The sequence below is a fragment of the Platalea leucorodia genome (assembly GCF_965183815.1).
Source record: "Platalea leucorodia genome assembly, chromosome: 3".
In the NCBI taxonomy this organism is placed as follows: domain Eukaryota; kingdom Metazoa; phylum Chordata; class Aves; order Pelecaniformes; family Threskiornithidae; genus Platalea; species Platalea leucorodia.
The window spans coordinates 42,636,303-42,651,197 of NC_138825.1; the positions used below are offsets into that span (position 1 = coordinate 42,636,303).

The 14,895-nt window shown below is 34.6% G+C and overlaps 1 protein-coding gene across 1 annotated transcript in view; it reads right to left on the reverse strand.

Annotated features, from left to right (window-relative positions):
• FMN2 (formin 2) overlaps positions 1-14,895 on the reverse strand; it is a gene marked incomplete at both ends in the record, with an annotated part of 159,210 nt that overhangs the window by 47,382 nt on the left and 96,933 nt on the right. Inside the window, 5 exons of the mRNA XM_082306194.1 lie at positions 10,920-11,040; positions 11,224-11,283; positions 13,173-13,319; positions 14,315-14,444; positions 14,592-14,683. Coding sequence (XP_082162320.1) covers positions 10,920-11,040; positions 11,224-11,283; positions 13,173-13,319; positions 14,315-14,444; positions 14,592-14,683 — 550 coding nt within the window. The remainder of the gene's footprint in view (positions 1-10,919; positions 11,041-11,223; positions 11,284-13,172; positions 13,320-14,314; positions 14,445-14,591; positions 14,684-14,895) is intronic.

A 14,895-nucleotide genomic window follows, 5' to 3' on the forward strand; every position in this document is an offset into this window, starting at 1 on the left:
GTGAGTTAGTTTAAATGAGCAGTAGCAAAAATTAACAAAAGTATTCAATTGTTTTGAAGGAGAAAGACAAATTTAAGGAGCTGAAATGTATGGGAACAGAATTACAAACTCGGATCCCAGGTCGTGTTGATATACCTGGCCCCAGGTGACAGTGACTGGATCAACACAAAGTTCAGCTGCAAAACCTGCACCAAATAGTAGGAAGGACCTTAATTTAGTGAGTAAAGCCAAATGAGGGCTTGATACCTGACAAAACCACAGACATAGTGAAGTGCCTTGCATTGTTTAAAAGTAATAGTGCAAAATTATTAAAGTGAAAGATTATAAGAGTATAGTTATCATGGCTTGAACTCTCTGAGAGGTCTTGGAGGAGGACAGCTTGGTTCTTATTGCACTAGAGGCCAGGACAGAGAAGCTGGAGCCTGAAGCAGAGCTGACCCAGATTATTCATTGGTGAGGTGGTACCATCATGCTTCCACCAACTATCCAAGCTAATTTAGTTTGGGATAACAGAAGACTTGACACCACTGCTACTTCAGGAGAATGTTAAGGTCTGATTTATTATAGGGGAAATCTCTTTAGGCTGTGATAAGTTCCCATCATTCAATAGAAATCAATCCTGCTTGATTCCGCCTCAAAATTTCCAGTAAAAGTGCACACATTCAAAAAAATGTATTTACTTGTTTACTCTCTAGGGTTTCTTTCAGCAAAACAGGATTATTACTATGTCTTTAAATACAGAAGACTGGTTAGACATTTATAAGAAGATTTTGAAGCATCAGAATGTACTATCATAATTATATCCTTTAAATACAAATGATGTCTAGAATTGCATCAATCCAAATATCTACAGATGAGAATTGTAGTCTGCTTTTGAAGACTGGAAAAAACAGGTAGTAGCCCTACATGTATCACCATTATATGCTCTAAAATTGTAGTTCTATAATATTTGAAAGGGTCTCAGGGGGAAGGAAAAAAAAAAAACAAAACACAGTTGTCATCTTGTTCTTACTTCAGCAAGCATGAATTTATAATCTGGTAAATAATACCAGTCTCTAGTTTACAGCAAGAAACTAATGACATATCCAAAAGCGTACGGTAGAGCAATTGAAGATAACATAACTAAAGACAAAGATCCAAAGATTCATTAATTTTGGCAAATGCTAGTCAATGAATCCACTACAGATCTGTACATAGTAATTCAAGCTAGAGCACCAAGAAGGTAAATATATATGATGGTAGTCACATCACTCTTCGTATTCTGTTAGTTGTATAAATTGCTTCACCTTTACTGTACTACTCATGTGGTCTGCCATACCTGGGGCAAATCTTTGGAGAATGTAGCTTTAGATCTCATAGACACTGGTTAATCATTTTTTTCTCATAGTTGTGAATATACCAAAGACAATTAGAGATATCAATTTTTAAAATGCACATATACAGAATGGCAAACTGGCTCAAATAATTGGTAACTCCACACAAGTGGAGTAAAGCCAGGGTGACAATAACAATTTCAAATATTTTCTTTTTTTTTTTTTTTTTTTTTTTTTTAAGTTTAGAGCAAAATAGAAATAAATACCAGAAAATTTTTAGGGAAAAAAATAACAAATATATTTAATTAAACAGGTAACCCTGCTAATGAAGCAATACTTAAAAAAAAAAAAAAATCCCACAAACCCCACAAACATAGTCACATGGACAAGCCTGTAATTTTTAAACAAATGTTAGTCAACACATCTGAAATAGGGGAGTGGCTCCAAATGCCCATGAATTTTCTTACAGCATATGATAGACAAAGAAATAGAGAAGTTGTATTCTATTCTGCAAAGGAAGACATTCTGATGGTGACATATAGAATTTCTATTGTTGTTTTCTCCTACTCAGAAATAAGTGGCAGAGCTGAAAGGTGCTACAGAACCTACCATAACATTTAACATCACCAAAATTCCATACCTTTTTCCAGAATATGGATTACATATTCTTCACTAAAGTACAACATTATACTCTCTTGAATTAATGTCTGCAGCTCACAATGAACTCCCGATCTCTCAGCTGATTTGACAGAAGTATAGATCTTATGAAGATATATACCCACCAAAAATCTTAGCCTATACCCATGCCAATAGCCTCAAGTGGTTCCTTTGCAAAGTCTATAAGGAAATGCAGGGATATACTATCCTTTATATTCAACTTGCTATGGAAAAGAAAAACATGTAATATTGTCAGAATGAAATGTCTGTTCTTTAACCATTCAGATACTGGAAGCTCTTCCATGGTTGATTTTTTTGTGCATGTATGGGACGGTGAAGGGAGTGCAGTTAATGACAGCTTTGTTTCTCCAGTTTTTGGTGCAGGTTTTTTTGTTTGTTTGTTTCCCACCTCCTCCTGTTAAAAGACTAAAATCAGTGATGTTCAGAAGATTAACAGTTCAGGTCCATTCTTTACCCTATTCCTGAATTGCAAATGATGTCTAAGACATTTAAAATCCAAAAGAAAACAGGAAAAAAAACCCTTTTTCTTGCTTTATAGAAAGATATCGTATGTAGCATCCAATCTTTAAAAATAGGACAAATTCTGTCATTATTACCATACTAATATCAGTTTTAGGATGCTTAAAACAAGCTAGTTCATTGGATGTTTTCTTCATTAAAGAATTAACAGGCCTGTAAGCTCTTCCTAAGTTTCCCAGTTCTCCAGAGCACCAAGACCAGAATCGTGGTCTCCCTGCACAACCTGTTGGATATAGCACTCATTTATCATGTTCTGCAATGTGTCACCAGAATATAAAACCCTGTTATTTGGATGAGATATTGTTATTACTCACTGTAACTGAAGAAATTAAAGTGCTGATCATATGAAAGGAACATAAACCACTAGACAGTTACCAGTATTTCTGCCCAAGTGAAGGAATAAGATACTGAAAAAATGTTTGTGTCAGAAGAGTATTTAATAACTTCTAAGCAACATGGAGGTGAAACATGCGGGGGGGGGGGGGGGTGGAAGTATGTGACAAGACTAACAGTCTTCTATATTTGATTTTTTTTTTCCCCTCAGCTTCATACTCAAACATATTTCTCTCCATGAAACAGCCCAGCTAAACATCCCAGATATCAAAAGAATAGGTTGGCAAAGGGTTTCTGCTGTGACAAGTTTGTAAAAGTTTTGTCTGAAACAAAAGCTTGTCTCTTTTTTGATAACAGACTCAAAACTCACTCTGTTACCATCCCTATTCTCACAGGTTCAGTTATTCTCTCATCTTGGGAGATGTGTACACAACTGAAAAACTTAGACAAAGCTAGCGCATTCCTAATCTCAGCTTACTTTAAGCAGATTTAAAATTTTCTTATGATGAAACAATTGAAAGGTATTCAAGGCACCACAAATGAGAGTCATGTAGGCAGTCGCAAAAGCCAAGAACTAGGCAGAAGCTTATCTCACAACATGGAATTGCCCAGACAGAAATAAAGAAAGATAAGAATTTCTTCATATTGCTTTGCAGCAAGGTGAAGGTTTCAGTTCCTGTAGTCCCAAATACCCAGTTCCCATGCACTGATCTTATACCTTCCAAAAATCTCAGATCCTAAGCAGAAGTTGGCGTGGGCAGACACACCAGTTCTCCAACCTTCTAAATCAATTTTAACATATAAGCAATAGCTCAACAATGGAAAAGACCAATAGTCCATCTAATTTCATCTCCTCTCTAACATCATACACTGCAGAGGACTGTAGGTGGTTTTCCAGAGAAGCAATACAAATGGATTCTCGTGGGAGTACCTTTTAAAATTTTGGGCAATTCAAACTGGTAGCTTTTTGCCCATACATACACAGATCTCTCAAATGCTCCTGATCTGGAAATTGATGTGAAAATCTGTGTTCAAAACCAGTTTAGAGGTTTAAAAAAATTGCAACTCCAGCTGCATCCAGTATCTCAAGAATCTCATATCATTCTCTATCTCTATGTTAAAGTATAATTAATTGCCACTTTTCAAGCTACTGTGTTAGCCTGCTCATCGCATTTTTTTTTATTTTAAGTCAATACACTAAAACTATATAATGTTTCACAATAGTCAATATTGATTAACAAACATCTATACAGAAAAGGAAAAGAAGAGTCACAAAACATTCTGTGCATTGTACTAACATTTTCAGTATGCGATTCTGGTAAGTGATCTAAAATGCACCCAATCTCATCATCAAAAACAGTTGGTTTACTTTTTTAAAAAGGAGAAAAAAATGTTTTCAAGATTTAGAATATCTTTTTAATGCATGTTTTCCATCTAGTTCTGTTGGATACTAAATTTTAGTCCTTGGAAGCACAAATCTCTTCTAATCCTAAAATATGTCTTTTTGAACAAAATGTGCGAGCAGATGATCAGCTGCTCCTTGGACTTACTGTATTGTCTTTGGTCAGGATAATAATAGGCAGCATGATTTTTCTTTCAACACCCTCAAAACATAAAAACAAAAGGCAAAAAAAAAAAACCCAAGCAAAACCAATAACAACAACAACAAACCAACCCACCAAAAAACACAATAAAAAAGCAAGCAGAACTGTGAATTATCTTGGATGAATAATTAACAGGTCCATTAGGCTGTTTTGGTTAACCACTTCTGAAACAACATACATATCTATATAAGTCCTATGGAATACAGGTGGATTTTAAAGACTGTTTAAGGTACTTGAGAGCACAAGTTGCACTGAGATTTGATAGACTATTTAAGTCTTTAAGGAAGTTTTGAAATTATGTCCTTAATTTTCAGAGGTTTTGAGTACTCAGACTCCCACAGGAGATGTGCCTGTGTCCTACTTGCCTGAAAAGTATATAACAGCATAACCACTGTTTTCACAACTTCCTCAGTGTTTTCTGGATTCCTTACAACTACAACCTGTGACTTGAAAAGAAAGCTTAGACTTTAGCTAAAGGAAACAATACTGGCCTCATCAAAAGACAAACTCTGATGAACTCAGCCACAAATAAAGAAAGAGCTCTTAATTTTCTTTTATTTATTTTTTTTTGGAATTGTAAAGACTTACACTAAGAACTGCTGAATCTTCAAGGGCTTCCATAGACAGCTCCTTGTTTGGAGTTTTAAGGACAGTAAAATATGACTCACAGATTGACTGAAAGCCTGACTTTAGTTTACATCTGGTTTAGGTTTAAGAGTCTGCATGCTGCATAGCTGCAGCAATTAACCCTTTCAGTGACAGCTGAACAAACAGCTAGAATTTGTGGATGCACAGCTGTTAATGAGTAGGCAAAAGTAAAAATTTAATTTGGTTAAAACAATAGCTGCTTCTGTAAAGGTAGACCATATAGATAACTAGGATTGACCAAAACCACTAATGTTGCTATATTATTTTGTTAATAGTTACCTTGAGAGATTTGGCATTTTATTATAAAGGACTGAAGGCATCAGAATATGGATCTATGGAACGTATAAGAAAAATAAAAGATCTATTTCTTGTGAAAAATCTTCATTCCCATTTATATCAGAACTATTGACAGAGAATAACAGAAACACAGACACTTCAAAGTATCTTAAAACAGAAAGTTTTTGATGAGGTAATGAATTCAAACTCTCCAAGAATACACTTTTTCTCTGTTTCAGTTCTCTCTCCTCCAGCTCCCTGCCTTCTTCTCTTGAAACAACTTGGAATACCAGTGTAGAAGCACATTAAAAAAAATATTAGGTTTTTGGGAAATGTCTTAGGATGGACTTCATTTCATCAAACTTTAGCTATTTAAAAAATGGATCGCCAGACTAGATTCAAGACCTTTCCTTAGCAGTCAATTTTAGTAGAGGAAAATCAATTTTAGGAAAGCAATCCCTTCCTTTTCTGTCATCTGTAGTGGGACCCTAAATGGCTTGGGCTGCTTAACTTTGTTAATTGAAGTTGAAATTAATACTGCTCCTGTTTCTGATCAAGAAGTGGCATGGAAATGTTGCCAAAGTCTTAACCCCATAATCAGAACTGTGATGGAAATGGATCTTCTTGTGCATATGAAAAGATAGGATACGTGTGTGTGTGAGAGAAGGGATGACGTGCAAATAGAATGGTGCATTTTTTTTTTTTTTTATTTTAGCCTGCAAACGTTAATATTACCTGTGAAATAACTAACAGTGGATGCAGTCTTATTTTGCAAAGTAATCCATGCATCCCAGACACAGAGTTGGCCATGAAGTGGAAAATTCCATCTCAAACTACAGCTTGACTCTGCTCTTCGGGTTGGGGCCTCTTTCTAGGTGTTAGTGGTAACCATTACTGAGGCAAGAGGAATGATTTGTCAAAAGCTAAACAGTTATGAGATAACTATGTGAGAAAAAAATGGTAAGGGGTCAAAGCATAACATGCCTACTACTCTCAGTCCCACATTGACATCACCCCAAATACAACTTTTAAAAGTCTTTCTATTGCACAATACGGTACTTCCAATGCTCTGATTTACACAGCAGGTATTAAACCCGAGAGCACATACCAGCTCTACAACTAGCAGATCCAACCTGAACAGGTAATTTTAGGCAACTGTAAGAAGCACAGAAAAAATAAGGAACATGTATTTTTCCAAGTTACTGTGGGGTTTTTCTTGGAACATACTTTTTAAAATACAAAGTGTTCTGCAAATGCTTAACACTTTATAAACATTCTCAGTCACATTTATTCCAAATCAGAGAGATGTACTGGGCCACACAGCCTAGCTTCTTATCGATGGAGACTTTTCAATGAGTTGTAAACAGTCACAGCAGGAAAAGAAAGCATCACTACCAAAATAATATTTAATTATCATAATTATTACTTGTAATCAGTTTTCAATCAAAGATATTAAATATGACAACATTATGACATATAAACAAATACTGACTTCAACTCGATTTTTAGCAGTCTGCATTATATGGTATTATTCATCTCTTCAAAATTCTACTAGTCAGATTTATTTTCTGCCTGACATTGTTTCTAATTCCCTTTTAGCTGAGCTTCACTGAAAGTTTTGCAATAAGTGACAACTGATGAATTAATTTTTGATTTGCAAGAATAAACTTTTTATTATAAAGCTAAAATGTTAATGTGCAGCCAAAGAACAGCTTCTAAACAGTTTTAACTTGCCATAAGTGCTTCATAAATACTGTAACTCTCTCTGCCATTTTAGTGTCCGAGCTCTTTCCTAAACTAAATATATGTCTTGAAGAATTTCACGGGCCACAAATCCAGTATTTTCCTAAACCACAATTGTACCTCCAGAGAGTGTCAGAGCAGAGAGGATTAAAACATTAATTGATTCAATACATGTTTTCCACATCTTCCTGCCCCACCTCTAGCATTCTGAAGTGTCTAGAAAAAAATATACTGATAATAATAGATATACAACACAGGTCCTAACCAGCGAGAGTCACGCACTGCTCTTGTGACCCTGGATGCCCAATTTTCTTTACATGGTGAGTTGATTTAAGTCATGTGGCAAGTGCTAAAGTTTCTTCTGTGGAATGACATAGGAACAGAAGTCATTGCTTGGCATGACTGCATCAAGGAACGTTGCTGACAGCCAGGAGAGATCAAAAGCAGATCAAGTTGCTTACCAAACTATATGTCACTGAAGTCAAAAAGGCTAAAGTGAGAATCCTGGAGAGCTGTGAAATCTGGGAGCAACAGATGGAGCCAAACTCACTTGGTTTGTTAGTAAAAGGATCTACCTGTTCTTTGGTCTCCTATCTTTAAAAAAATAAAAAAAAATAAATCTAGTATATAAACTTTATCCCTGGGGTCTATAGTATTTTTTAAAAACAAAACTGAACAATTTGCAAGTTCGATATTACATGGTTAGTGTAGCTTCCACTATAATCTTAGTAATTATAATAATAATAATCTTATAATCTTAAATCTTTTCAATTAAAAAAAAAATTGTAAATTTCTGTCTTATTAATCTTGGAACAGGCACACAGCATGCTTTCCGAAAGTCTTTTGGACTCACACTTTTAATCTGAAATCTTAGAAGAGACTTTCTTTTCTAACATTTACAAACTGCAAGGCATACAGTTCATAAAAACTTAATAATGGACAAGAGCCTCCAGAGTCAAAAGGGAAGAAAGCATACAAGTTTGAACATCATGAGTGCTTTTCCTTTTTAAGCAATCAATATAGCAACTCCTTTAATACAAACATAAGCCCAAGCTCAGAACTGTGAAAAGAGCATGACAACGAAACTATTTTACAGAACCATAAAGATTATTTATATCTGCACATCTCTGTGTATGCTACTGACATATTTAGATGGAAAAATACAGCATTGCTAGAATGAACTCCTATTGTTATGGTTACAAAACATTTTAGTTTTTTTATTTTTATAATAACCTTCCACTACTTTGTGGGGGTTTTTTGTTGTTTTTCTTAAGTGGCCCCATAATTTTATGAAAGGATCCTTCTGGGATGAAGTTTACGTTTGAATAATGCTCATGGAAAGTTTTTTTTAAGACAGAAACATAGTATCTTCAGAAGCTTTTGTGGCTGGGTGAACCAATACCCCCTTCCCCCACAGGGGGCGTGATCTCACTGTGCATGGTTTCCAGGGTATTTGAAACAACATGGACAGAATACCCTTAAACTGGTGATACTGCCTGCATCAATGTTATGTGCAATTTTTAGTTTTTCAGTGACAAAGAACAAAGCAAACACCCTCCCTATAAATGGTAAAATCCTCTCATGAAATCTTCCATCTAATTACTCATGATAATAGGTCCAAGGTTACAGTCCGCATCTCAGTATAAAACTGGAATGCATTCATGGGTATCTATTTCTATGGCTTTAAAAGTCAGTATTTCTCAGAAATACTCAATACTCATTTACTCTCACTGACTTCAAAAGGAGACAACCATATTTAGGATTTTGTCAGAATTTGCTCAGCATCTTACATCCCTCTTCCTGCTCAGTCATTTAATGAAGCACTTGCTAGCTCTAGTAAGGTTCCAGATGCGCATTAGCAAATCTGGTAGTATACTTCAACTAAATGCAGAGGAAAACTGCTTTGAAGTCATTTTATCCATTCAGCTAAAACTTGTACTCTATTTAAAAAAGACTGTCATTAAACTTGGCTATTCTGTATCACTGAAAGTATTACAACAATTAAGCTATTCGTCTACCCAGAATTTTTAGTGAATGCTCTTGCAGTCATAAAATTTTTTAACACAAATTATTTTTAATTTAGGGTGACACTTTTCTTTGGAAAAGAGAGCCAACACAAAGTATTCTGCATCACTCTAGGCTGATAAGAAGTCATGAATGAGATTGCAGAGTGGTATTGAAATAGTTGCTTCATATCCAGGAGAGAATGCAGAAGGGGGCTGATGCTGTCCCCAAAAAAGTTTGTACTGAAGGGAAAAAGGACAGAGCGATGGTGTCTGCAGTTATTCTTCAGTTTCATTAACTACAGAACAGACTGACAACAGAGTCTCCAGCCTAAGGGCTGGATTGGAAGCACAGAAAGAATTCAACTGCAGTCCAATGGCAGAGCAAAGCATGTAATTTCAATTTTTGCAGAACCCCTGCTTTGATCACTGCACAGTGTGGATTTATTCCATGAGAGATTTATGCCTGTGTGCAAATTTCAACCTTGATCTAAAAACATTTAACACAAAATGTTAACTAACATGTCTACATAAAAACATTTTTGGTGAACTTGCGAGGTATAATGTCTGCCCCCATGAATGTTTGTAAACATGTGCCTGAATTCAAGTACCGTTTTTCAATCAATCAGACCTAAGCATCTTTCTTCTTTATGTGCAAGCCTGGGCATCAGCCCTCAGATTATGTGAAAGTTGCAACAAGTATAGAAATAAGTTTTAATGGCTGAACTGTGAGATTTTTGCCCCCTAGATTGTTCAGGGCAGCAAATGGATGGTGCTGCAGTTCGCTCCTCAGTATCACACTAAGTGACCTTGATACAACTATAAATATTACCTTTAAATGTTTAAAATAAATTTTAAAACATCCGAACAGAAAGCTTGATAGGGGCAAGAAGGGAAGGTCAGATATCATTTGGTAACCATGTTATGTTTTTCTTTTAATAGAGAACCTTCCATTCTAGGTTGTTCAGAGACTAATGGTTTACCAAACCATTCCTTAGTCTCTAGATGCATGGCATTCAAAATCAGCAAGGCAATGGAAACATAAAGATCATTTCACTCCTTGATTTGAATCCTTCTCTTTGAGATTTAGCATAATGGTACATAACTGGCTGGCCTAGCAGAGACTTTTAGCAAAAATATTGAAGATAATGGATATTAGCCATCATTTGTGCAAACCACTCTTGCTTAACTTAAACTTAGTGCTTAGATCTCAATGTTACTAGAAAATGTATTATATGTGATACATGTTCTTTATTAAAGGCTAGCAAACACACCATATTTTAAGCTTGTTGAGTTCATTTAAAGAAATCATTCCACAAGCAGAAGAAAAAATACTTCCTTTGCATATTATTTTTTAGTAAAGTCAAGTTATTTCAACTGTCTTTAACAACATGCCATATATATTTTATCTGCTAGATACTATTTGGATCTGATTAGCAACCTTTTTTTTTTTTTGTCATGGACATGGTCCAACACTTTGCAATTCTTTTTATGGTGAAAGACTTGTTGAAATCATTTGGGGAAAAAATTTTTTTTTTTTGTTCTGGTTTTGAAAGGAAAGATTTAACCTAACTGGTTTGATGTTATTTATTTTAATAACCTCGTCCAGGTTATCTACAGAAAATTACGAATTATTGCTTAAATGGTCACGAAAAAGCAAATTAAAGAAACAAAATAGTAATTGAGGAGTTAAAAATACACAACTATTTTTATGCTATCATATAATTTCTCAAAATTATACGAACAACAACAGCAGGGATATGTTGGTAAGATAAAGTTAGCACTTAATCTAGGTTCAGTACCTCGCAGATCTTTCTTCATTTTGCGGAGATCTTTTTGAAAGTCTTCAAACTTCATTTGCGAAGCCTGGAAGAGATCTTGTGGGTCTGGAAGAGGAAAGATGCATTGTTCTTTTCCAGCATCCTGACAAAAACACAAATGAACGGTTACATAGTGCTCATTACTTTTTTTATATACTAAAACATGCAACTGAAAGCACAAAGAATATTTGTGTACATTTCCTCATCTCAGCCAGCAGCAGAGCAAATTTAGTAAGTTGATTTTTTTTAACTTGAATTTAAAAAAGCAAAGTTAATTCTCACTCACCTCATCAAAATTACGCAAATAGTATGAGACAATGTAAGATAGAAGACTTCTGCTGTTGTCCTGTATAGAAGAGAATAAAATTTGCTGTGTTACTGAAACTCACTGAAAAAAACAAATTCAGAAATGATAATTCAAGTAAATGAAATATTTAGTGTCAAGTACAGTAAAATACTTTGCTGACTTGGTGCCTTCACTAAAAAAAAAAACAAAAAAAAAACCCAAAAAACCCCAAAAAACCCTAAACTCAATACCCTGAAATACCATTTAATCATTAAAGAAAAAATAGAAAGATATAACACTTGTGTAAGCCACTCCTGATTTTTTTAAATTTACCTGATTATAAATTGAACCCTTACATTTTGAAATTTCCCAAGAAGGAAAAGAGAAATTCTTTCTGGGTTGATGTATGCAACTTGTTTCACAAAATTCAGATCTTTTTATTAATCTATAATTATAACCAAAACGAAGTTAAATTAAACAAAGTAAGTTATTTTTCTAAATGAAATTTTGGCACTTTTGGGGGTCTTTGGGGGAACTTTCTCATTGATTCCCCTCTGTTATCTCTGTAATGAAACTTCAGCAGAAAATCTTTGATTTGAAGACAATTTTTGACAGAACGTTGTCAGATCATTTCAGAAAACTATTTTGTAAGAACTTTTCTGACTGATCAGTAGCAAATAAACTGCAGATGTATCTTGCAATTGCAAGGTCACCGGTCATAATATTTCCAGCAAATTATGTACTAAAGACCTGAGTCACCAACCCAAATTTAGTGTGCCTAAACGTTCTACTGAGCTGAGTTCTAAAACTGGTGATGTATCTAGAGTCAAGCAGAAGGTTCAGCTAAAGTAAGCTGCCCTAAACACATTTTACTAAGGCTTCATTCATATCATCATTCCCTTGGCTTACCAAACAAAACCAGCATGCCAGAATGAAGTTCCTCCACCCCTTTAAAGGCTAAATGGCTGACATGGTCTCTCAACTCAGGGTAAACAACAGTTTGCTTGCACTACCTAATCCAGCAGCTAAAGCACGTATATTTAGTGAGTGACCAAGCAGGGAAACAAACTCCTCTTTTTCTGCCACTTTCAGAATAGCAGATCTTGACAATGACTCACTAGATACATGTAGGGGCCAATTTAAAGTCTCAAGAATTACTGCTATAACCTTTCTCATATCACTGCCCACATTCAGATGAGTCTTTTCATCCTAGCCATAGAGACTCAAAGGTTATTGTTTCCTTGTAAACAAAAGCAGATATTTGAATACAACTCCAATCTGAATAACCAAAAAAGTGCTGGTAACACACAAGCTCTGGTTTAGCGCTGAGCAAGAAACAAGACTACTTATGGTTCTCTTTACTCAGATGATGATACCAGACACATCTTAAATCAACAAGTACTGGCTGTGATTACTCTTTACTCAGGTGGTTCCATGGTCCAATGGGAAATGCACACTCTGTAATCATGATGTATATAAAGGATGAATTTTGGGTTATCCCAAATGCTCAGGTGCCTATTCAATCATTTTCAGGAGCGACATTTTTTTTTCTTTTCCTCACAAATATTTTGACTTGGCATCGAATCACAATTAACTTTTCTTTTACAATTGTTTTCACTTCTGTAATAAAGCTTTTAAGTATAAGGACCATAGTATTGCTTCTGAATACAGGAAAAGTTGGAAACCAAAAGTCAAACACATCAGATTAGGAACTAAGACATAATTTAATGCATTTTTGTTTGTACAGTAATGAAAAAGAGATGGTTAATTTTCATATTTCTACAGAAATACATCCAACTAGAGAAGTGTGATTAGGTAAGTATAGTAACAAAAGAATTCCCTTTGACGTGCTTTCATAAGTTTCACACCATTTACTCAGCAATGGAGACAAAGTAATTTTCTGATAATTTAACACTCTCAGGCCTACAGGAAGTCTAGAATCAACTTACACTGCTCTTGACATCTTTCAGTTTTGGCAGGATATCTAGTCCAAACCCATCAGCCTGTCCTCTTGTCCTGTTTCCACCATTCATGTAATTTCCAAAGGCAAGAACCAAACCCAGGACCTGCATCACTCCTGACCCATTTTTCAATGTCTACAAAACAGAAAGAGAAACAATTCTCTGTTCAAACTCACAATAATATTTACAGTTAACAGTATTACTGACAAGCAGATTTGTTGATACTGCGTTTAGAAATAATACTTATATAAAGGCTCAAATATAGGGAATTAACAACCTTCTACTGCAACATGTAGAAGTAGAATAATATCAATATCTAATTTGTTGTAACTGAAGAATGTTATCTCCAAAATGGATACTTAGAAAAAAATAATAGGAAATTTATACAATATTATCAGAGATGACCTGTTCAGAAAAGAAAAAAAAAAAAAAACAAAAAAAACAAACACAAACAAAAAAACCAACAGTAATTCCTTAACTGATGCTGATATTGTGAATGGTATGTTTAATTTAGGAGAGAATTCTGCAAGAAGTTAATAAAAAACCCACATGAAACAATTAAAACATTTAATCAATCAAATTAAAAAAAATCTATTGAAGGGTAAAACAATTAAATAAAATACTTCAAATTGTTTTCGGTTATGAAAATACTGATGAAATCTGCATTTTAAAGCCATGTATTTGTTTTGCATGGGACCATACATTTCCAGTAACCTCTTCTAGCTAGAGACAACATGGCTATCTCTGATTTTAGATATCAGAGATATTACCAAGTTGCACACTTCCAAAATCCAAGCAAATGTAAGGTGAACTGAATGGCATTCATTTGGAAAGGAGTGATACAGTCACTATGAAGATGGAAGATTTTGCTTTAACAAAAGGAGAAGATAGACTATTTTCCAGAGATTGATACATATTGATAGCAAAAACATGATATAGTTCGGTACCAAAAGCTAATCTTAAAATTTGCTTTGATGTTGAAGTGCAATCATAAAACGTTCTATTCTGCTATCCTTCAGATTTAATGAGTACTTAAAGTAAATAAAGCGAAAACTTTTGAAATATGAGTACAACTTAACAAGATTAAATATCAGAAATTTAGCTGTACCTTTTCATAGAGCACAACCTACCTCACACAGTTTCTGTAACAATTCAAGTTTGCGACGGATTGAACAAATGCTTTCTGAAAATGTTGATTGGAACAGGATGCAAAATACACGTTCTGAAAAGTTGGGAATCAGTGAGAGTTCATAGAGGAACCTGTAGGAGTGATTAAAGAAAATTATATGAGTGACTGTCAGTAGATACAGTATTTTTTTTTCTTTTATAACATCTCTAGGTAGTTTACTATAGCAGGGAAAGTTTTCTGAAGCAAGCAAAACTGTTTTTTCATAAGTATGTTCTTACTGTTCCGGCTTATCCAAAGACTTGGCATTTTCTTTTTCCTTGGATGCCTTGCTATGCTTTTCTATTTTTTCTAATTCATCTGATTGTGCTCTCTGGAATAAAGGAAACAAAGTAATTAAAAAGTGTTAGTCAAAAACCTGGTCAAACGACACAGAGAGAGATGCCCTTGTAACAAATCATGTTCATAGATTTTTCTTTTCCTTCTAGCATCTGCTTATGGTAAAACTACTTAGTCCACAGAGTGATTTTAAGTATAAATACATCTGATGGAAAACAGAACATCTTCCAAATAATATTATTGACT